This window comes from Myzus persicae, unplaced genomic scaffold, assembly GCF_001856785.1.
Source record: "Myzus persicae strain clone G006 unplaced genomic scaffold, MPER_G0061.0, whole genome shotgun sequence".
In the NCBI taxonomy this organism is placed as follows: Eukaryota; Metazoa; Arthropoda; class Insecta; order Hemiptera; family Aphididae; genus Myzus; species Myzus persicae.
The window spans coordinates 389560-413675 of record NW_019103956.1 but is presented as its reverse complement, the minus strand read 5'-3'; the positions used below and the strand labels follow the sequence as shown (position 1 = coordinate 413675).

Genomic DNA, 24116 nt, shown 5'->3' with positions numbered 1-24116 from the left:
ATTATGTATTATAATACTTATTTTTTAAATAATACAGGTAAACGCCTAGGGTTTTTTTCAAATTCTTCAACTGAATGTTTGGATTTTCTAATCGCAGCCACTAGCCCGCGTTACATTGTAGCCGTTAAAAAAAACTCAAATAACTTTGTATCGTTATACAATTTAGAAAAATATTTTTACGTATTGAATTATTATTATTATTACGTATACAAGCATTATTTAGAAACCAGAGTATACTTGTACGATGCACCCTTCTGATAAAATTCCTTGCGGCGCCTATGTACACATCAAAAAGCCCAATAATATTTTTACTATCAAAATTCAAAGATCATAGTAATCTAACAAACGTTAAAGTATTTCTAAACTCGATAGCTTATCCGTATGATAATTTAAATTTGGATTTTTCAAAAAATAATTTTACCTTATTATATGATATATTTTCAAAATACGTACTATGAAAAAAATATACGGAACCCGATATTGAGTCCTTCTACTTTTCTATCAAACGCTCCGATTATAGTTATCGATACTTCAAAGCAGAATGATTCAGCTACAGCCTCAGCAGTGGATGTTCAATTGGAAATTGAGGCATCAGAATCCTTTACAGGTATAACTGCTTATTGTTTATTAATTCATGATCGTATCGTAGAATATGTACCTTTGGCTAAAGTGCAGTTTACCTCCCCCCTCACAATTTTCGATTTTTTTTTTTTTTGAACTTACTTATATTAGCTATTTAAGAACGATGGTGCAATCAGAATTTGTCGGTCGGACTTAGTTTCGAAGTTATGGGCTCTGGAAGTTGGCAATTTTGATGAGCGCAACGCCGCGTTTATCACTTCTTTTAAGATTCTTTTAATTTTTTTTCTTGAGACTTGCGTAGATAAGAACGATGGTGCAGTCAGAATTTTAGTTATGGTTATATTATATAACGTAAAAACTACAAATCTAATTAACTTATTTATACGCCTAGCGCCTAGGTTGTTGTTGTAAGTTACAGTTATTCTGTGTTCATTAGTTTTGAAGTTATTAACTTACGGAGTTCACGATTTTCGGTGTTTTACTCATGCTCACGACGCTCTATTTTACCGCTCTTATAAAAAATTTTTTGAATTATTTTTTGGGGAAACATGTGTATTTCATTCTACGACATAACTTACTTACCCTGTGACCTACTTAAGATTGTGTTGCATAGCAAGTCGAAGGATATTATATTATTTTAATCGTATATCAATATCAGTTTCCATAATAATATCATATTATTTAAAATCGTATTTATAATTAACATATTATCTAAAATCATATTTATAATTAAATGCGTAAAAACACAAAATTTCAAAATTGACTACTTCGAAACGAAGTCCGACCGATAATTTCTGACAGCACCATCGTTCTTAACTCATTAATATACGCAAGTTTCAAGAAAAAAGATTTAAAGAATCGTACAAGACGTGATAAACGCAGCGTTGCGCTCATGCGTAAAAAACGTAAAATTGATAACTTCCAAAGCCCATAACTTTGAAACTAAGTCCGACCGACCAATTCTGATTGCACCATCGTTCTTAAATAGCTAATATAAGTAAGTTCAAAAAAAAAATCGAAAATTGTGAGGGGAGTGGTAAAGTGCATTTGTTCCGTACCTTTTACTAGAGAAGTAAGAGAACTTGTGTAAATATAATATTAATTTATAACAATAAAAAAAATGTATTTAATAATTTGTGTTTTTACTTGAAATATTAATTTAGTAAGGTTTCATGAAAAAAAAAAATGTGTACACGGTAAATATTTTCGTGTGAGGGGTAAATAGATGGACACTGAGTGTGAAATTACCGTATTGTGTGATACGGTAATTCTGAGTCGTCCGAGCGGAACATTCCCAATTAAACAAAAAAAAAAATACCGTGGAAAAACGAACTGTGATACAAATACATAGGTACTACTAATAAAAACTTTAACACTGATTTTGCTTAATAATTAGTTCGAAATGAGTCAAATATTTTTAATATTATGGTGTATAACATATTAACATATGCTCATATCTGTGGACATATTTCATGTATCTAGTGTCTGCAGTTATTTTTTTTAGTATCTTACCAAAACACAAAATCGATATTGTCAAAAATTAGAGGTAATGGAGGTACTTCCGTAATTATCGGTGATGAAGAAAACGCAGATCAAATATAGCTGATCTAATTTGGTGGATAAGATGACCGATGACAATGCGGGAATGCGGAGTAGTGAATACTACGCGGACAGTATTATCATTTATCATATTAGGGCGATCAGAATAGATAGTCAATAAGTAAAACGGACATCAATGACCTATGACCTATCAATAAAGAGATCGTCACATGGGACTACAGATAAATTAGTTAAAGACCAGATTTATGGTAATATCTAGAAGAGAGAATCATGGGGAACACCTAGAAGCTAGATGTCGATAATTATAAAATTGAAAGAGTACATTGTTTCAAATTCTTGGGCGTTACTTTATATAGCAAAAACAATAATCATGAAGGTATTAAAAGAAGAACAACTGCGGCAATTAATGCTATTCCTAGTGAATATCAGATATCTTTAAGTCAAAACAACTAAGTATCACTTAAATTCGAAAATCACAGTTAGTACTTCTGTATGCATGTGAGAACAAAGGAGACAAAGAAAAAATAACAATCCTCGAAAGAAGAGTACTAAGGGCCAAAAAATATATATTTATAACTTTACTACCTTCCTATAGAACTACAATAGCCACAGAGCCCCGATAGTAGCAGTATTACAATATAGAAGAATTGCATTTGCATGGACTGATCAAGTATGGTCTTATGGAGATCAAACGGTTAAATGAAGGCGATACTTTAAGGAAAGTCACATTTCCTATTGAAAAAAAACCACTAGGCAGACCAAACCAAAGGTGAATGAACAAAGGTGAAAAGAGCTTAGCAGAGAATACCACTATACCAGTGTCCAAAGATTGGATTACGAGTGGGAGAATATAAGCAAAAGAATAAAAAATATGCATAGATGGAAGCAAGTTTGGCCTCAACCATGATCACAGACGTTTACACGTCTACACGTCCGTGACCACAACAGAATAGTCATTTGAAAAATGAAGAAAATATTAGGACATTTAGTACTAAGAGTACTTAGAGTATTTGTAAGAACATTGATACCTATTAAAATTGTTTAATATTCTCATGAGTCATGGACCATATACTCAGAACTCAGGTACCTAGTCAGCTCTATGAATATTCTTAAAAATTGTTTGCTATTCTGTGATAATATCACAGATTATAATATTATATTAAATACTATATCACGATTCACGGTCTTAGAAGATATCTGCTAAGACCGTGAACTATATTATATTTAATATAATCTGTGATAATATCATAGACCTTATGCTAGTAGTTAGGATCATGGCTATAGATACTGGTATAAATTGTTCTGTGCAAGGTGGATATATAAATATATATATTAATCCACCTAGGTTCTGTGGTATGGCCGTATGGGCAATATATATTCTGTTTACTGATAATGCGTGCAGTTGCAGTTATCAAATAAATGTTGTAGACGAGATAACAAGCCAGAACATTCGTGCTGGAAATGCATCATTAAGTGCACGTAAATATACTTATATAAAATATAAATATAATATAGTACTATAATATTATTATCATAGGTATCTATATTATAGTGAACCCTTCATCCGTCACCCCCCACCCACCACTAAAATAAAAAGTGAACAATGACTAAATTTTTTATTATGAAAGTTGTTTTTTTTATTATATCTAATTTTCTATCAGGCATAATACCTACTGTTCAACTGGTTTGACTGAGCATGTCATGTCGATGTACAGTTTCGCATGGACATAGTTTTTTCGTTTTTTTATTGTAATAAATTCGTGAAGACTAATTTTACTAGAATTCGATACCATACTTATGTCACTAACATATTGATCTCATTTAATTAGGTATTCCTAGTAGTGAATAAAAAAATATAAATAAACCCTAATGGCTAAGTACAGTGATGATAGTTACGATTCACAAGTGTTAGAAGATTCGGTGTTGCAAGTAAATATTAATCATTTGTTATTGCATTTTTTTTCTTATTTATCAACACTTTTGACTGATAATATTTTTAAACTATGAAAAAATTTTAATTTAAATTAATATTTACTATTTAATTATATTACAAACAAATTATTAACACAGTTTTTCAATTAATATAGGTACCTAATAATCATTTAAGTACAATTATTATCATACGAGTATTTTTTATTGTATATTACTTAATAATATGTTGTTTGTTTTTTTCTGTACCATTTTATGATCCTCTTAACTTCAGTAGGTACCTAAAACATTTAACACCTGTAACCTTTAATACTTGTGCTTGAATAAGTATTTTTACTACTTAAATCCAGTTTTAGTCCTACCTAAACCTAATAATTGTTTTGCTATTATTATGCAAAAATAACAGAAAAAATTATCACCAACTATGCAATTTTTTTTATAGTATAAATATTGTATAATACCCATTACTTATTTCATTATTTAATGAATATATTCAATTGAGGAAAATAAAAAAATTGTTTTTTTTTTTTGTTTATTATAAATTTATTTCATAATCTACAAATTCAATTTTTACAACCAGTAAAAGTGATGGGTTGAATTTATGAAGCTTGAAGAATCCATATATTGATGGAACTTTATGTCATGGTAAATTTATTCAAATAGACAAAACCAATTCTAATTCGGTCATTGGATGATAAGAACAGATAGTTTGTGAATGAATGGATTGCGATGGTTATGGAGATTGGAATAGAGATGTTTATTGAAAGCAAGACGTTTAGTGTATATGTGGCTTGGCTATGTCATCCACTATCTAAATGTAGGTCTAAGTAATAAACGTTTTGTGCTGGAGGTAGATTATTCAGTGACTCTGTGTGATGGTAAGACAATATTTTGATCTGGCATGAATGTACAGTGAAAGAATTTTGATTAATTTACTCTGATCGCACAGTCTTTATACTTTATTGCCGGGAGGTTTAATTATCTTCGTTTCATGTTTGTGAGGCCATTTCAGGATCAGACTTATGAGCAGAAAAAGCTTTGTCATCGACAAACGCTCCACTTGTAGTATAGAAAGTGTTTGAATGATCAGAGTAAATATTTTGAATAACAATGGGACTGCAACAGGTCTTTGAGGAATACCAACTTGGATTAAATAACACTAACCTCACCCTGTAGAAAAGTATCTTTCTTCTATAAGATTTGAATATGAGCTACTAGTAAGTGGGAAAGATAGATTTTAATTTAAAAAGTAGGCCTTATTACCAGACTCTTATCGACGCTTGTGCTACATCTCATCATACCAGTACATATTAACTGTTTTTTTTTTATGTGAAGAATATTTTGTCAATGATATGATGGATATTTTGTATAATAGTTTTAATGTGGAATGGTCAGTACAGATTCCAAATTAAAGGATCCTATAATAAATGATAGTTGTGTACAGAAATACAGTTAACAATTTATTACTTACATATAAGATCACCACTTTACTACTTTGCAAGTATATGACATAATAAAATTGCTTACTTGATGCTGTCAATGATAACTGTGTGCCCTAAAACCACAAATACATATTAAACACTTGAAACTTTGTATACCTTATGGCTTATATAATAATTTTAGCTATTTTAATTTTTAGTGTAAACAGACTTTTGAAAATATCTTATGTGTTCAGACTACAGCCTTATCGAAAAAATCAACACTCGAAAAAATTTATGTAGTACTGCAGGAATTTATGTGTAAAATCAATGATAGTGAATCCACTATTCAAGAAGAGATACAGTCCGAGAACAACTCAACTAAAACGTATGCAAGTTTATTTACTATCATCTATTAAGTATTTTGTTTGCTCTCGTTATCTTTTATTTATTTTTTAGAAACTTCAAAGAAGTAGAATTTGGTAAAAGAAAAACAAATTGCAAGGCATTTGATAACTTTAAAGCGTTATGCAGTGAAAATAAATCGCCTTGTAAGACAATTTACATCATATCATACTTTATTTAAACTTAACTCCTGTTCTATTTTATGATCTTATTATATAATATTCATGTTATATAGCTGTAAAAAAACAAAATATCTACAAATGTGCAGACTGCAAGTACCAAACACCTAGAAAATCTGATTTGAAAAAACATCTGAAACGTCACATGGGAGTGTGCGACTATTTTTGTAGTTATTGTGAGCGGAAATTTTTTGATAAATACAACTTGGAGCGACATGTTAATGCTAGTCACACTAAAAAACAACAATATTCATGTTCATTGGTAATGTATAAACCATTCATAATTTTATTTTTCATATTTAAACAAACAGCCATTTGTTAATAAACCTAACCAAAATATCAAATCTAAGACTAATAATTAATGTGTCTGTTTGTTTGCATTATAGTGCACTTATAAAACATTTTTGTTTGATTCATTGAAACGACATAAAAAATTGAAACACATAGAAGGTGATCACATAGGAGCAAAATTTGTCTGCTCTGTTTGTTACCATGTCAGTGCTTCAAAACATGATATGAATGTACATTCATACAGTCATGACAATGTTAAATCTTATATGTGAGTATTTCAATGACCAACTTATCTATGAACACAAATTGCTTATGTTGTTCGTTATAAGTAGGGGCCGGAATTATATTCTTTTAAAATAGCCAAAATAAGGTGCTAATATTCTCTTAAAAAGTTGAAATTATTCTTCCAATATTCTTTAAAAATCATGATAAAATATGCTTTTTTATTAATGTATTCTCTTGCACTAAAAATATGCATTTATTCGCAAAATAATACCAAAAAAATTGATATAAATAGGCACATAATAGAGTCTTACAAATCAGTAATCATCATAGGCGATGAACAGTTATCTCTAAGTTGAACTTCATCCATTCAAAACTTGAGCTACTCTTTTCAAAATGATGAGCCATCGATTTTTTTGTTGAAGTTGATCAATTTTATTTTTATTTTATCTCCATTTTCTCTGGGTATTTTTTGAAGTTGACCAATTGTATTTTCAATTAGATTTATGGAATCAACAAGAGACACATAAGACTTTTCTAACCTTTTGATTGATGTTTCAAGAACAAGAAAATGGGCCTTAATAGATATTATATCGTTTTCTATGGTTTCTAAGTCAAAAGCTGTTGTTTTACATTAAGTACGGACTGACTGGGAGATTTTTGACTCCTTGCTACTTATTACTTACTTATTCCTTTATTACAGTACATTACTAATTAGGGCATAATGATCATATAAAATACGATGGTTATATACGTATATAAATATATAATTTATCAATATTAATAATATCACATCAGTATATTACTATTATCAGACGTATAATTTACGCCACTGCAACAAAAAATATCGAATATCTATGAAAAATGAATCGATATATATTCTCTAATATTCTTTATTTTACAAAATATTCTCTAATATGCAAAAAAAAAAATGTTTGCCATTAATTAACCGGTTTCATGACTTGTAAAGATTTCAAACCCCCATCTGACGGCATAGGCTCAAAAAAAATATGCAAAAGAATATAATTCAGGCCCCTAGTTATAAGACAAAGACACCCATACAGGTATAGTGTCCATTTACGTTATTTTATTAGACCATTATGCACAATCAATGACTCAAATATTTAATTCTACACTTGTCCAATCTGGACAAGCCCCTACCAATATCTCAAAACATGTTAAAAATTGGTTTACTACATGTGTCATATTAAGTTTTATTTTAGAAATGTATTTATTTTTTATTGTACATTTACTCAGTAATTAAACTTTATTTCTAATGAATAATGTTTTTTTATTGAAGGTGTGAAGAATGTGGTTCTATGTTTGCTATCAAGAGCCGGTTGATAACGCACCAAAACACTGTGCACAATGAACCTGTACACCCATGTCAAATTTGTGACAAATCATTTAAAACACTGACGCTGCTCAAGAGACATACAGTCATACACTCTCGTTGCAAGCCTTATTGCTGTCCATTCTGCAACCATTCATCTAATAGCCAGAGCAACTTGACCAAACATGTGCGCAAAATTCATTCCCAGGGTGATTTCTCATACCATAAGTCAGTGTTTTCTGCTACAACCATCACGTGTTGGGCTTGTAACAATTATTATTATTTTGTTTTCAGATTTATTAATGGAAAATAACACTAAAATATAATTTTAGTACACATCTGGTTGTTACTTTGTGCGCACCAGACCTGAGCTTACCAATTGAAAACATCAAGATTGATAATTTTTTATGTATTTGTTATTGTTTTTATAACACATTGTTGTTCTTTTTAATTTCATTACTCGTTTTATACTATTTTTAATGCAACTTAGGTACAAAATAAGTATAAATATAATTTTTATACTCCAACACTCATTATTTCATTATAAATCATATTATATTATATAATATAATATACCTAACCTTAACCATAAATAATTACTAGTTCACCATTTAGACCCTTTAAAAATTTAAGATCAACTTGATCTTTGACTTGATCTTTTAAGGCAACAGTAGGCAACTTGCTGCCAAAACATGGACCGTGAACATATCTCAGAATAATATTGTCTTCAATTTATAAAAATATTAAGATTTGTCAATGATTCTTTTCCCTGGCCCTCATTAATTTATTATTTTACACTTCCAGACTCACCAAAATTATTTGCCGATGTCTGTACTTAGGCATGGTACCATTAAAAGTGATGTGTGGTTTGTGATTTTGTAGTTTTGTAATTAGTAATTTGACTTAAGTATACTTTAATTGTACTTTTAAAATTTTCAATGCATACATTTTTTAATGTATCTCATTGGCAATACTTTTACCCTTCTATTGTTGTTTACATTTTATGTATTATTGTTCTATTTTCATGCTCTCAATATAATTTGTACGTCAAATGCAAACTTAATTTATTTTTTCAAACAGCACATTTTTTTCAATTTTAAATTGCATCTTATTTGAGATAAGAAATTTACTCTGGATAATAATTTTTGTGCCGAGGCAATATCTATCTTCTATGGTCATGACTTCACAGCAGGTATACAGATTGTAAACTTGGTGGGCATTTGACAGATGTAACTTGACTACTGACGATAAAAACTGGTCAGAGTGCAGTACAGTTCTTACTTCTTAACCTGAACAGTATATAATTTAACGGCTGTCTGCTGATGTTTTGTTTGTATAAACTACATCTCAATGAAAAGGAACCAGTGGGTTTTAAATGAAATAAATTGATTTGGACCAAATAGTTTGGTTATTTTTAGTACATTATTATGTATTGTAAGACAAATGTTCCAGAAAACTTGGGAATTATATAACCTTGAAAAGAACGTATTACATCATTAATAGAGAAAGTATTTACAACATACCATTAGTTTCCCACAGAAACTCTTCAATCTAATATAAAAGAATTTAAAAAAGACTACAGTTAAAGTAATGGCCTTAAGGCTGTAACTGGAAAGTTTTAGGAGTCCAGACCTACCAAAATTTTTTAAAAGTTGAACAAGAGCTTATATTTTGGATGTAAAAATACTGTTGGACCCTCAGAATTGTTTTGTTAGGGCCCTGATGGCCCGGAACATACTTTTAAGAGCGGTCCTGGAACACTGGTTTGCACTTTAAATGATTATTTTTAATCTTGTTCTAGAAAAAATTGTAAAAATGATAAATAAACATCAGGAAAAAGGTGTAAATTGGACAGAATTTCAATCAATCTTTAGGACTCATCAAAACAGCTAAGAAACTATTAATTGTACCACTTTGGGCCCAAATATTGTCCACAGAAAAATTTATTTTTTCCGCTGGCATATCACAATGCGTCACTTCAGGTATACCATTACCAATACTTAACTTCTTTAAACCAAGGATCACAAGAAGAAACAGTTATATTTTCAATAATGCTAATCTCATTTATTGTTATTTTGTTTTTGTTTTATACTAGACTCTTCAAACATTATTGATTTTCAAGAGTAACCAGTCAACATTGGTTTTGCAACACAATGAATTGTACACAAATAAAACTATTCGAGCACGCAACATGTAAGTTTGATAAAATACTATTATTAAATCTATTAAGTACAAAAATTTGCTAAACGGATAATTAACAAATTTCTGAGACCACATGAACACAATTTTTGTACAAATGTAAAAAATTAAAATAATATTGTAATAATAAATAATAATAAAAAAAAAAAATTAAATCACAAAATGTTGGAACATATGAGAAAATTAAAAAATTAAAATTAAGTCTTGAAATTTACTCTCTAGGAAGAGTATAATAATATAATATGATCGAACACACTCAACGGCAACATAACTTGATATAGTTTCATTAGAAAAAGACCTATGCAATTTTTTTTTAGATTTATTTAATTATTGTTTGTAGTTAAAAAAATTAAATTTTTTTATTTAAATATACATTAGTATGTTTGTAACTAATCCAGGAATCATCATCAACTTTTGGTAGATGTCTTTTTTTTTTTTGAATCAATCCTTTCACGAAGTTTTACTAATATCGTATCCAAATCAGTCTGAAATACAAAAAAAAAAAAATTAAACACAAATCATAGTGATAATAAAGTATTACATAATACTTTTAAAGTTGAATGAGAAATTTTGTTTTCATACTTCTTAAATGAATGTTTATTACGTTATGGTGACAAAGTTCCAAAAAGTGTATGTTGTGAAATAAACCCTATCTACAATATCACCTTACTACCAATCCCATATGGACGATACAATAGTATATACATTTTACAATAATTGTAATCCTCCAAGGTGCCCTAGATAATAAATCTCATCTTTAAATTTTAAAAAGATAATGTATTGAAATGGATTATTGTTAGTGTAAAATTTTCTATGTTGTACGTTTAGAGATGGAGAAAAAATATGTGGATGTGACGTTCTCTCTAAAATGCTAGTCTATAACCCCCCCCCCCCCCCCCGGAGAGAACGACAGTAGAAACTAAAAACTCACTCATATGTTGCTCCGTAACTCCCCCTCTATATACCAAACCATACTGGTTACCCACGATCGCCGAGAGGCATCATTGATAATTCAGTATCTAGTGATGGCAGTTACAACAGTTACATATATGTTATAACGTATTTTTCAAGGAGTATTAATCGTTGTATTCACACTTGTAGCGGGGATCGAAACTATGGTGGGAGAAAATCCGGCTAGCGACAATCGCGACCATTATTTCAATAAGCGAATTACGGTTATTCTCTAGTGGGATTTTAAGATTTTATGTAGCTGTTGCCACTATCCTTAAAAAAAAGGTTGTCTCATTGTTCCTCACCTCATCAAAAGTGTACAAAAACTTGCAATACTTGAGTTGATTGTGTTTTTTTGATAAAATTTCAATGCCATGTCTCAGACAATAGTCACAGTCTTCATGCGAATTGTTCACCTGTACAAACAACAACAAAATTAGCCTGTTATTCAAACAAGTTTTGTTTTGAGCCTTTGGTATAAAGAGTGGGCCAGAAAGTGATTAATCAAACTGTCATTTTCTTATATCTCTCTTTTGACATAGTTTAATATTTGTCCACTCGTTTCAAAAGTCAGTACCTACTTAGTTCTAAACATTTATCATACTTAGAAAATACTATGAGGGAGGGAAGGACTTTTCAACAAATTTGAGCTAGTAATGGTTTAACCAGGAAATTGCCAATAACTTTGAAGTGCAGTGGTCGTCGCTTATTATAATCACGGTTAAAATGTGTAAGTACGGGCTTTAATATGTACTTACTTAATTTTTGTTCACTATTATCAGTAGCTCTGTCATCCATTTTATCTAGTACTAAAGTGATTACTATAAGCAGCGACCACTTGGAATCTTATTAATTTGTATAAGTACACAATAAACTATGGGGACCGGGGGAGAAGCAATGCCAACAGCAGTTCCTCCCTCGGTTCTTGATAACAAGGAAAAAACAAAAAAGCAGCGACCACTGTATAATGTAAAGAGTGACTAAATATATATAATATATATAATATGTATAAATAGTATAAATGTGTGTAATGTACGACTAGTATGAATAGAAACATTACCAAAATTCATTTGGAGCACTTTTTAATTTATATTATACAAAGATTTAAGTTGTTTAGTATTGTCAATATGAATATTGATAATTTATAAACGAATATTCACAATTTGACAAAGTACAACTGTCTTACATTTAAAATAACAAATTGTATTTATGATAATAATAATATTGCAGTTTACGTTACCATTGATATGTAAAGAATTGAATGGCACACGTCACACTCATAGTCATCATTATTCTCGTTTGATTTGGACGTTGAGGGCCGAATACGTTCGGACGCCTTTAGGCCTAAATCCTCCACCAGCTGACTCCGGAGCGCAACTTCACAGTCTCTCATGTTGCTCAACATGTTTAGAAGCTGTCAGACATGTAAGCGAATAGAGTTAAAAACAAAAAAACTAAAATTATTATAAACATTATACTTAGATTTACAACAAACAATTATTGGAAACAAATTAGTAGTACTACTTTAACTTATATTTTTAATTTTTAAGTACTTTAAGTGTGGTTAGCCATCCGGGATTTCCATTGCTCTTTAAAGAATGGTATATATAAAACAAAACAAATAATAAAAGGACGTAATATTGTGAATTTTGATTGATTAACCCACTATTAAGCTCCTTTACTATCACATATCAATTATTTTTTTTAATTGAACAGTATTACAACTACTTTAATTACTATTAATTTTTCCAGCCAATTTACATCTTAAATATGTATAACATTTATTCATAATGTAGTACAATGGTGGTAGAACTGTTATGAGAAAAAAATACTTTTTAAAAATTCCAAATAAAAATGCTGTCATGTCTCTTCTTGTTGATACCATGGAAAAAGTTATAACAACATTGCTACAGAAAAGTATTGTAAATTGTAATGCACCCTTCTTGCTAATATAAAACTGTCATTAACCTTAAACTGCGAAAAAACTATTTTATACATTTAGAACAAAATAGTATAATGAGAATAACCTGAATAACAGTATAATCCTAGACAAGTCGACTTACCTGTTTCAGTATGTTTTGAGGTGTACGCAAATCTGTGGACATGTTAATTAGTAGTTTTTCAAACGAAAAGGCGGCAGGTTCACAGTTTTTTTGCAGGTCCTGAAACCATATATACAAATCAATTTGGTTGCAGCAGTTTGAGTGAATAGGAGAATAATATTATTAATATCGGAGTGATCCTATTGACATTTTGTACTCTTTTTGACACTCTCGATCATTTTATATAATTTTGTTAAAAATAATGAAAATTGTTGGTGATGGAATAAACAAAATGAAAAAATATATATATTATATACCTGGAAAATCTTCTCAGCACCATCGAGCCAGCCGGGCTGTGTGAAGTATACACTCTCAGATATCACGTAACCGGTAGACACGTTGCATGTGTAAGCGCGCGGCATGACGATGAGGAACTGGCCTGGTTTCTGCACGGTTCGGGTGAGCGTGACACCGTGTTCAAGCAACCGAGTGGGAGGCACCATGCCGCTGTCTGCAGCCAACCAGGTGTGATGATTTTGACCTTCAGCCACGGCCCGGGGCAGCAGGCGCTTCATGGCTGCTCGGAACCGGTCGCTCTGACAGGATGGCACTCCATACCACACCTTGTCAGCGCCGGTATGCAGGTACTCAATCCAAGGCAACCCATGCGGGTCCTTGTACCAACAGCACGCCGAAAATACCATGCCCATATGTATAGTAGGCACAGTCATGCCCATCACTGGGCCCAGTGACTTGAGCACAGACGCCGGATTGTTAGTAAGTACCTTCAGGTTCCATGGATGTTTGGTGAATGTGGCCGTCTTTGTTGTTGGGAACCCATAACCCTCGGCTCCTGAATCGATTGAACCGGACAATACGCATATGTGATTCTTCCTGTCCTGCACGTTTTTCCAGTAGAGTGATTCGACGTCTTCAGCCCGGACCACCGCTGCTGCTGCAGTTGACGTCGACGATGAGTGTCCGCCTGACGGTTGTTGCTGTTCCTTGAACCACATGGCAAAGGTGTTGCGTGCTACCCGGTAATAGGCGCTCAACGCGATACTTCGACCCTTTACACAAAAATAGTGAACCAAATAACACAACATAAATTTTTTCACGTACAACACGTATATTGATTTGTATTTACTGTATTAGTTTAAAATTCATAGAGGTTAATGTAGGACTACTGGCACCAATTGTAGACAGAATGAGGGAGATTAGGTTTCTCATGTTATTTGGAGGTGTTTTGAAGGTACGAAAATATTTTTAAGAACTATCATTAACTTTTTAGCAATGAACTATTATTGTAATAATTTACCATCAGTTAAACAGAACAACTTTCTGCAAGATTATTTTGATTTTATGTTTTTGTAATATTTTAGTGTCTATACCTTAGCTATACAGTCATTGACGTCTTCATACAGCTCGTCATCAGTGTCACCTTTTTTACAGATCTGTTTCCACTCTTTGTCCACTTCAGCGATCAACTTTTGCCGTTCATCTAAGAAAATGGCATAAAACCCATGTTGTAGAGAATACAATCAACCAGTCATTTTTAGAGGATCTTGACTATTCTATAGACTTACCGTGCGAGAGTGTGTCGTATGGCAATAGATATTTGCAGTATATGTCGTCGAGTTTAGTTACACGGTCTTGAGCACTCTTTGGAATCTTCATCAGATCAGCAACACGACACCACTTGTCCAGCTCTATCACTTCCTTGAGTCCACCGAGCTCCTGTACTGTATGATACAGCTTGGGTAAGTCCAGTTCCATGCCACCAATGAGCGGTGGATTGGAAAATACTATCGACTGTGTTTCTAGGTACTTCTTCATAGCCATCATTTCGCGGACATTAGGGCCCCAACGGTTCATCATTTTGTGCACATACTGGTTGTATGCAGTGAAACGCATGTCGTCGCTGACTTTACATTCCGGCTGCGTTTGAATAATAAGTGCAATGGTCAATATATTTATTTTTTCTTATTTTGAATAGTTATTTTAACTTAACTCAAAATAAAAATATTTTTCTTAAAAAAATATGATAGTCGTATAATTTGTATATTTAATTTTACTCAAATAGTTTCAAAGACAGACAGACATACTACTGACAACTACTGAGTATTTAGAAAAGTAATGGGTATAACTTTTACATTTTAGGGTGGAGTACAAGTATAAATACACTATTGTATTAAGTTGAATAGTTAATAAGTATAAAATATATATTATACAGACCTTGAAACTGGGAGGCGGTACGACTCTGCATATACCATACTTTTGAGCAATTGGTTTAACAATTTCGAAATATTCTAAAGGATCCTTGAAATCTTCTTCAGACGGGTAAAACGTCGGGGCGTCCAACATGTGAGCATGTTCTTTTGCTAATTTCTTTTTTGAAGCAACTTTCTCACTGGACTTCCTTTTATTGTTAACTTGTTTTTCAGTCCTTAGAATTTAAACCAGATTAGTACACCAGTATATTTATGCACAAAATTAAACCATGCGACCCCAAAATTTGACCTACTTTTTTTGTTTCTTGTTGTTAGCAACAGATGACAATTTTTTAGATTCCTTAGCAGAAGTAATGGCAGTAGAAGTAGAATTAGTAGTTGTGGTGATTTGATGTAACCGTCTCTTATCGTATTTTGTTTCCAGGATTTGTGACTGTGACGGTAATGGTAACACTTGTTTTGAAGTCGAGGGGGTACACTTTGGGGGCTGAATAGTTCTAGTAGTTGGTTGCACAGTGCCAACGGGAGTGGTGCTGTTGGTTATTTTTGTCGTGCACAGCGGTTTGATTTTCCGCTCGGGTTTTGGCGATATGGAACTGTGTGCAGATAAATTATAAATTGTAACAAATACAAATTCATATACCTATAATAATAATACAACTTGAAGAGTCATACACATGATTATGCAGAACTAATCAAGCTACATTTGTTTTAATTGTTATATTTATGGATGATTTCAACATGACCCTCTAGTCTCTACACACCTGACTGGTATTGTAGATGCTGGGGGTTTGGTTACCAACTTAGCGCTCATCACTAATTTCTTCTGCGGGCCTTCCGTGCCAAGCTTGACTGTGACGCCCTGGATCATCGGCTGTGCCCGAACCCCGGCTGGTAACGGGATATAAAAAAGTCGTCCTTCCTCACTATCAACATCTGTTGTTGTCGATGACACGGTGGACTGGTGAGATTTTTCTTCCATAGAATCGTTTTCAATACTCACCTACACCAAACGGACAAAAAGGATAAATAATTTCGATTTTAACTATCCTTCTTCTATCCCTATTTTGGGTTCTGAGCAGAGCGATTAAACTTTTAATTTTACAATGATGTGTGTTTAATTGTTATGTCTGTGTACACGTTTTATAGAATATGCAAAAATATTTCGATCTGCAACTTCGAGAGTAGTTTCTGATAGAAAATTAAATCGAGTTGGTAGCTTATGTCGGTCAAAAGTGAAAAATCCCACGACTTTTTACTAAAATAATCGGGCAAAAATTCGATTTTACAGAAAACCAGATTTGAGAAATCGTTTGTTTTTTGTTGTAATTCAAAAATAAATGACTGTAAAGACTTTAAATGTTCACTAAATAGTAAATATTCACACCATAATTTACTATCCGTAATATAAAAAATAATTAGGCTCTTTTTGTGCGATTTAAAGATATAAGAACGTGTCTACTCTTTAATCTATTTTTCGAATCATGTATGGAAAAAGTAAGAAGGCTTGAAAATTTAGCACAAGGTTTTTCGAAAATTGTTCTTACGGCAAACAAAAAAAATCGAAAATACATACTTACAATTTTTTTATTTTTTTTATAATTTATAATGAATAATATTCGAGGAGAATTGAAACTTCCGCCACAATGTATATTATTATTTTTATAAACAATTAAATCTTCAAAATATTTAAATTAAATTTTAACTATTTATACCATGAAACCATTCACACCCCTCTATCACTTCACCACGGTGCGTCAACACTGGTTTCTAAGTTAATAAGAACTAGTATTATTAAATTAAAAAGTAAGTAATTCACGCGATTTGTACTTACTAAAAGAAATAAAAAGAAATATTTAAAATATTTGGACTGACAGCCTATCGATCATAATTATTTTTCATCGTACACAATAATTTATTATTGAATTCAAATTAAACGCATGGATGAAAGTGACCTCTACTCAACGAGTACACAAACAACAGTAACAACTTCTATACAGCAAAACGAATCGAATTATTTTTGTATTTGTATCGTATACTTACAGCGATTGAAGTGTTGGGCGAAACCGTCCTGGACTTAGCGGGCGATTGGGGTTTGTTCCGACGGAATGGGGTACTGGCTATCGGCAAATCAGGTTGGAAAGCGTAAACACTCGTCTCGTTATCAGGTGAGAAGGCATCGGAACTGTTTCCGCTACAAGACTGAGTGGTAGACAGTCGCCGCTGGTGGAATATCTTCTTCTCCGGACTCTGATCGTCCGAAGATGACACGTCACCCACCACGTCTTTGCGTACTTGTTGTTTTTCTAGGGTGATGGGAGCTGCCGTAGTCGTTGATGCTGCAGCCGACGAGGAACGTTTTTCAAACTTTAAATCATACTTTGTACTGTTCAATATCGTCGTTTTGGCCAAATAAGACGCGTTGTTGGTTGCCGATGCAGGCACAGTCTTTTTGCAGTCCATTTCGACGGTTTTCGATTCGCCACAGCAAGTTTTTTGGCATGTATATGAAGGTTCAGATTTCTTTTCAGTGATACCATTCACCAGTGATGATTGAAAAGTGTTCATCATCGAATTACTATTGGAAACTGTTTCTTTGGGACCACCATTATCACCGGCGCCATCAATACCATCGGCGTATGTCTTTGGTAGCGGTGTTTGATGGTCGTTTTGCTTCTTTTTAGTCCAACCAATCAAGTTGTTACCGACCGAAACAGCGGATGAGACGGTTCCATTTTTTGGTAATTTGACGTTTTTGAAAGCCCGTCGCCAAGACGCTGCCAAATCATTTTTTTGGTTTGTCCCTGACGAGACGTTGCCACGAGCCAAGTTAACAATTTTGACACACCTACTATCAAACGACGGCGGCGTGACCGTCGGCACCAGAGGCTTTTCATCACCACTGATCGCTGGCGGAACGTACTTCACGAAACTGCTATCCTCAGGCGCCGGCATCTTGCAGTTTAACAGCTGTTTACTGGACACATACGGTTCATTAAACCTAGGCAGGGCGCTACAAATCTCGGACAATACGGAAAGCCCATCATCTTGTTTAAACCTGTTGTCCAATTGGAAGTTTTTACCGGAGAAGTATTCGGGTATGGTGATCTTGATCTCTTTCTGCTGTCCCAAGAAAAGGTCTTTCGCTATTGTCTGGAACACCATGTTTTCTACTTTTTCCACTTTGTTCAATGGCACTACCATAGACTCGCTTTTCTCTACCTTCTCGACAACCATGACCACATTTTCTACTTTTTCAGTGGTCTCAATGACGTTTTCTTCTTTTGGCACTGCAACTACGTTCTCCGTTTTTGAAACTGTATCCAAATCTTGTTTGCTCTTCACCAATTCGTTATTAACTGATTGAACTTCGACGGCTGCCTTTTTTTCCACCACAATACTACTGTTCTGTACATTTTTTTCAATCAAGCGGCTTTCCACATGTTTTTCCTTCACGTTGCTTTGTGTATTTTTTTTCACAGCTATGCAGTTGTTGCTTTCCACTGTTGTTGTCGACGTCGCATCATCGGCAGCAGATTTCTCGGCACCCTCACAATCGGTAGGTTTGGCATCAAAATTCGCAGCCATGCGTTCCAAAAGCTCTTCTTTTGATTGACTAGTAATAGCGCTGAACATGGAAGACGTCGAAGACGTAACTGACGACGATGATGTAGATCGTTTTTTTTTATTGTTGTTATTATTATTATATAAATCTAAATTGGATTTTTTCTTGATTGAGACATTTTCCTTTTTTGTCGACTGCTGCTTAAGGGGTGGCACTTTTTTTCCGGCGTTTTTTGAACCAATGCCGGCAGTTTTTGGTTCTTTAGTAATTACTACGATTTCAGTCTTATTTTTTGACGATCTTTCATTTTTTTTATCTACAGCAGTATTTTTTAAATTCTTGATTTCTAGCTCTTTGTCACGTTTTAATAATATACTTTTTGACTTAGTTTCAGAAAGACTTTTTTTCACTTCAGAATCTTTATTCAAATCTTTTTTCGGTTTCAAGTCAGTCTTATTGATTTTAAGATTTTTTTTAACAGATTCGTCAGTACTTAACTTAGATTTTTGAGATTTTGATTCCCCTGCCACAGTTGTCGTTTTGGTCGACGGTTTAGGAGCTTCACATTTTGTCACCTCTATAACGGGTTCACTTTTCAAATCGTCTTCATCAGAATCAGTCATGATATAATCATCCAACATGGTAGAGGAACGTCGAGGCCTCAGATTCCTTTTAAACGATGTTGTTCCACTACTTTCATTAAAGTTAATCGTCTCTATAACTTCTTTCATCTTTTTCTTTTCCAGAGTTTTCACCTCAACCTTTTTTTTCAACTTATTAACCTTTTTGTCAATTAATTTTGTCTTTTTACCATCAGTTCCCAGTGACAATGGTTTATCATCCTTTTTTTCACATAACTTTTGTTCTACTTGTTGTTTTTCAATTTTGTTTTGCTTTGAGAACACTTTTAATTCACGTTCACGTTGTTCTGAAAAATATATTTTTCTGATTGTATTCTGTATTCATTTTTAGAATATAATATTTAAGAAAAAAGTGAAAACCAAATAATTTATTCTATAACATCCAAGTAACATATTTACTATAAACATAATTATTTGATTGTTTACTACAGAACTATAAAGGTACATATCGCATACTTTATCTATTGGCCAATTAAAGAAGTAATTCTTCAAAATCTGAATCTGAATCTTAACTTATTTTTATTTTAATATGTCTAATTAAAGATAATTAATAATAAAGAAACTAAATTTTTAACCAAAATAATACCACTACATTTTATAGTGGTGTAATTATTATATTTAAAGCTTATAACTTATTCTCGTAAAGTAATTTAATGTGTATGTAAATTATACATACATGTGGATTTAAAAAAACAATACAAATATAAATAAGTGTTTACACAAGCATGACATGTCAAACTGTAGCTTCTTCATTTGGAACTTAAGTCCACGTATTTTCACAGTTGAATTAATAACAAACCAGAAATATTTTATCTCTGATCGACTGTTATGCATGTATGTGATAACAGATTAATAACTTACAACAGTTTTAAAATTATCAGTTTAAGGAAAGTAAAATTGAACATCGTAAAAGAATGCATAGAAATAAACTTATATAGACAACAAGTAAATATTAGAACTTACCGTTTATTCGTGTATTAGGAAGCTCAGGGAAACTCTCAACGGATGATGTATCGTCTTCTTCTTGCTCATCAGGGCACCGCATATCTTTTCGTAACATTTCCATGAATAAAGTAGCAGCTTCTTTAGTTCTTCTGGGTGGCCTTGAACGGGTTGAACTAAAACAATAATAATTCCAAATAAATATTTATTTTATTAAATATGTAAATATGATATAATATTTTTATCCTTTTAAATATGTGAATAAGGAAAATGTACCACTTCAGACATACCTAATTAAATCTTTACTCTCACGTGTGGTTTTCATGTTATCAACTGAAGATGTTCTTCTTTTCACATCAACTGTTAATTTTGTTTCAATTAAACTGTTTGCTCTGTTACTCTTAGATACAGTCTTCAAATTTTTATCACACTTCTTTTCAGGAACAACATAATTATCTTGGTCGCTGCTCTTATGTTTACTAGCTAAACTTCTAGTTTTTCTGTTATTTTTATCTGCCACTTTACATTTAACAATACTAGTCTTTCGTTTCATGTTACCCAGACTATTACTTCTATGATCTAAATTGTTTGATGCAGTCTTTTTTCTCGATGGTCTTTCTTCTTCAATATCCTTTGATTCATCAGATGATGTTTTTGAAGAAGGTTTATTACTACAACTCCCTTTACACCATTTCCCTTTGTCATCTGAAATATATGTTGAACTAAGTCATATGCACAACATAATATTAATCAAATTTTTTACCTCTAAGTTGATTTATCGCAGGACAAAATATACTTGGTAAAGAATTTGATCGGGTTATACGGCCTTTCAACTTTTGTATTTGCTTACCGTCTAATGACACTTGTTTTCCATTTTTCTCAGTTTTTTTTTTTATATTTTCTTTTACTAAAGGTCTACACAATTATAACAAAATGATCGGTTTAATACATTTTTAATTATTTATCAATAGTAATAATTGTCTTACTTTATAACTTTTGACATTGATTTTTTTATTTTTGGAACATGACGAAGGGCTAATTGACGTAATGTGAGAGCTTCTTGTCGAACAGTATACCTTGAACTGGACCTTACCAACTTTCGACCCATAACTAAGAAATGAAATTACGTATTTAAAAATGTTCAAAACTTTACAAATGACATTCACTTTACCTTTATGTCCAAGCTTAGACAGTGGAAACTTGGTCTGTGGTAACTGACTAATTTTCTTTCGATCAATTGATTCCTTATTTACAATATTTACATATGGATTATTCGTATTAGTTACTGGCAGTATAGGAGTGCTTTTTCTTCTTTTCTATAAATACAAAACAAAATAAACTTCAGTACCTAGTATCATAATAGATAACTCAATAGAAATGTTGAATTCAAATACTTTTCCAGCAGCAATCTCTTGTGCTGATAGAGAGCGTTGAGGTTTATTGAAGAAATCTAGTCGTGGTGGTAATAAACTTGTACCTAGATGACAAAATAATCAATAATATGATATTTAAATTTGAAATATAATTAAAGTACCTCTAAAACAAAGGAAGGTAAGAAAGTCTTCAGTATTTGGCCGTTTAATTGGAGGTTTAGTCACATTATTAGGCACCACTGAAGTCGGAATAGGTTTCTGTGCAGTACTGGTAGGTATCACAGCATTTTGGGCAAATTTACGCTGAGCTTGTACCTTGATTCTAAAACAATTTATACAAAGTCTTGTTATAAGGTTTGCAATAATTATTAACTAACAATTTAAATAATCAATTGACATAATTAAAAATGAAAACAAAAATGGCCTATACTAGTGAGGCATTTGATTTCAGAAACTACATAGAACATAATATAATATAGTGCAGGTACATACTTTTTGGTACTTGATTCAAGAATAGCTTCTTCATTGTTCAGCAGTTTGCGTTTCTTTGCATCCGACCCATTAGAAGACATGGTACTGCGGTGCGATTAATACCTAGTCGTCCAGCATGGTCATTTGACTAAACAAGCAATGGGGACGGGACGCTAGAATAGCAAATAAATAATAATGTAAGTTAATTATATAATAGGTACAAGTATATTTTATTTCTACGAAAACACAAAAAACAGGGACCTACCTATAGTCGATGAACTACACATTGCGCAGCAAAAAAAAATGGAAGTTCTTAATCGAGAAGAAATGAAAGAATGGAAGTCAAACAAAAAAAAAATGTCAATTGAAGAACTGCTACTAGGCCGGAATAGCCAGTTAATGAGTAACTTACACGACGTGTGTGAGTGCGGTTTATTTAGTAGAAGTGTGCGACGAGAATCCAAAGACCCCCACAGACCATCGACAAGTCCACGTGCGGTGCGCCACGATCTCGAGCCCTGCGCAGAGGGTACTCTACCACACGTAGACGTGCGCGAGACGGTAGGTAATAATATGATAATTGAATTTCGGTGATACGTGTTTATCGCATAGCATATAAATTATACCTCTGGGGTTAGTGCAATTCGGACAAACGTGCTATGGCGTCGTCGGCGGTGGCGGCGGCGACAACGACGACGATCCGGGAGGCGTCCGATGCGACCACCGCCGTGCTGCTTCTGCTGCTGTCAGACGTGCTGGTACCGCTGATGCAATTATTGGTATGGTAGTGGTAAACGCGCATTGTGTTTCGTGTCCCCCGTACACGAGTGTATTGTGTTTGTGTTTATTTACTTTCGATTATTCTTCTCCTCTTCTTATCTTAACCGCCGTCCAATGTAATCGAAATATTATACCGTCTCTGCCCGTTTATAAATTTTGCATTTGATAACGTACAGCCTAATATTATTTTAAAGATCCATACCACGAGCGTATTTTTCGATTAAACGCAGAACGATTAGATTAGGTTCGTTTGTCTATCGTGATGTGTGTGTGTCGTACACATTAATGATAATATAGATAATTAATTACTAATGGTCGATTTTCGTACTGTGCGGCGAGGACTACAGATTACTGTGGGTGACGCGCGTGTGAATGTTATTTTTTTTTTCCCCAAATTTCGTTCAGCCACACACCACACCGCGACTACAGACGAGTGACGACGACGACGACAACGCTGCTGCTCCTCCTCGACGACAACTCCGCAACAAAAACACGACTCTCGCGGCACACACACGCCCGCACACACATACACACACACACACAGCCACACACATACACGCAACACACACACACACACCTGGCACGTACGCCAACTACTCGTCGCTACTCGCTGGGTGCGCGCGCGCATAGAAGAAGACTCGCTCGCACCCGCACGCGCGAACCGAAACATATACGTATAATATATTATTATTGTGATAAAAACGTTTTTGTGTTGTCCGGCCATACGGCAACGCGGGACGGGCTGCGTTGCCAGATTTGGCGCGCGACGACGTGTGTAAACACGAAAATCGGACGGCCGCCGTCGCCGCATTGGACGACGTTGTAGAGGGGACGTGTTGTTGTTGTAATAGTAGCATATATATTGTAATAATACGTATAATGTAGTGTAATAATAATATTGCAGTGGTAGTAAAAGTTATAGCCGATAAGTTGTGGTGATGTGGGTGGGACACTGGGACGTTCAATGGGTCACACTGTCCACTAGCGAACTAGTGAGTCGCG

The 24116-nt window shown here is 33.2% G+C and overlaps 2 protein-coding genes across 7 annotated transcripts; one reads left to right on the top strand and one right to left on the bottom strand.

The window, feature by feature from the left end:
- Positions 1-52: 52 nt before the first annotated feature.
- Positions 53-8414, top strand: LOC111036871 (zinc finger protein 568-like). 4 transcript variants are annotated; one of them, XM_022319130.1, is made up of 8 exons: positions 3671-4071; positions 4652-4716; positions 5711-5877; positions 5949-6040; positions 6130-6335; positions 6460-6632; positions 7887-8147; positions 8214-8414. In XM_022319130.1, exons 2-8 carry the CDS (start codon positions 4699-4701, stop codon positions 8230-8232), a joined length of 936 nt encoding a protein of 311 aa, XP_022174822.1. In that variant the 5' UTR covers positions 3671-4071; positions 4652-4698; the 3' UTR covers positions 8233-8414. The 4 variants fall into 4 exon arrangements, with proteins under 4 accessions (XP_022174819.1, XP_022174823.1, XP_022174822.1 ...); XM_022319127.1 differs by lacking the exons at positions 3671-4071; positions 4652-4716 and adding an exon at positions 53-607; XM_022319131.1 differs by lacking the exons at positions 3671-4071; positions 4652-4716 and adding an exon at positions 3564-3621.
- A 1547-nt stretch (positions 8415-9961) lies between these two features.
- On the bottom strand, positions 9962-23709 carry LOC111036869. Of its 3 annotated transcripts, none has more exons than XM_022319120.1 (20): positions 22747-23709; positions 22356-22507; positions 22025-22185; positions 21885-21967; positions 21662-21806; positions 21477-21600; positions 21254-21405; positions 20781-21195; positions 20512-20666; positions 17386-19835; positions 16107-16345; positions 15636-15938; positions 15347-15557; positions 14698-15049; positions 14503-14612; positions 13429-14181; positions 13133-13231; positions 12310-12483; positions 11375-11485; positions 9962-10603 (listed from the first exon to the last, which is right to left on the bottom strand). In XM_022319120.1, exons 2-20 carry the CDS (start codon positions 22433-22435, stop codon positions 10526-10528), a joined length of 6195 nt encoding a protein of 2064 aa, XP_022174812.1. In that variant the 5' UTR covers positions 22436-22507; positions 22747-23709; the 3' UTR covers positions 9962-10525. The 3 variants fall into 3 exon arrangements, with proteins under 3 accessions (XP_022174812.1, XP_022174809.1, XP_022174810.1); XM_022319117.1 differs by having other exon boundaries at positions 22961-23709; XM_022319118.1 differs by lacking the exon at positions 22747-23709 and adding an exon at positions 22600-22733.
- Between the last annotated feature and the right edge of the window lie 407 nt (positions 23710-24116).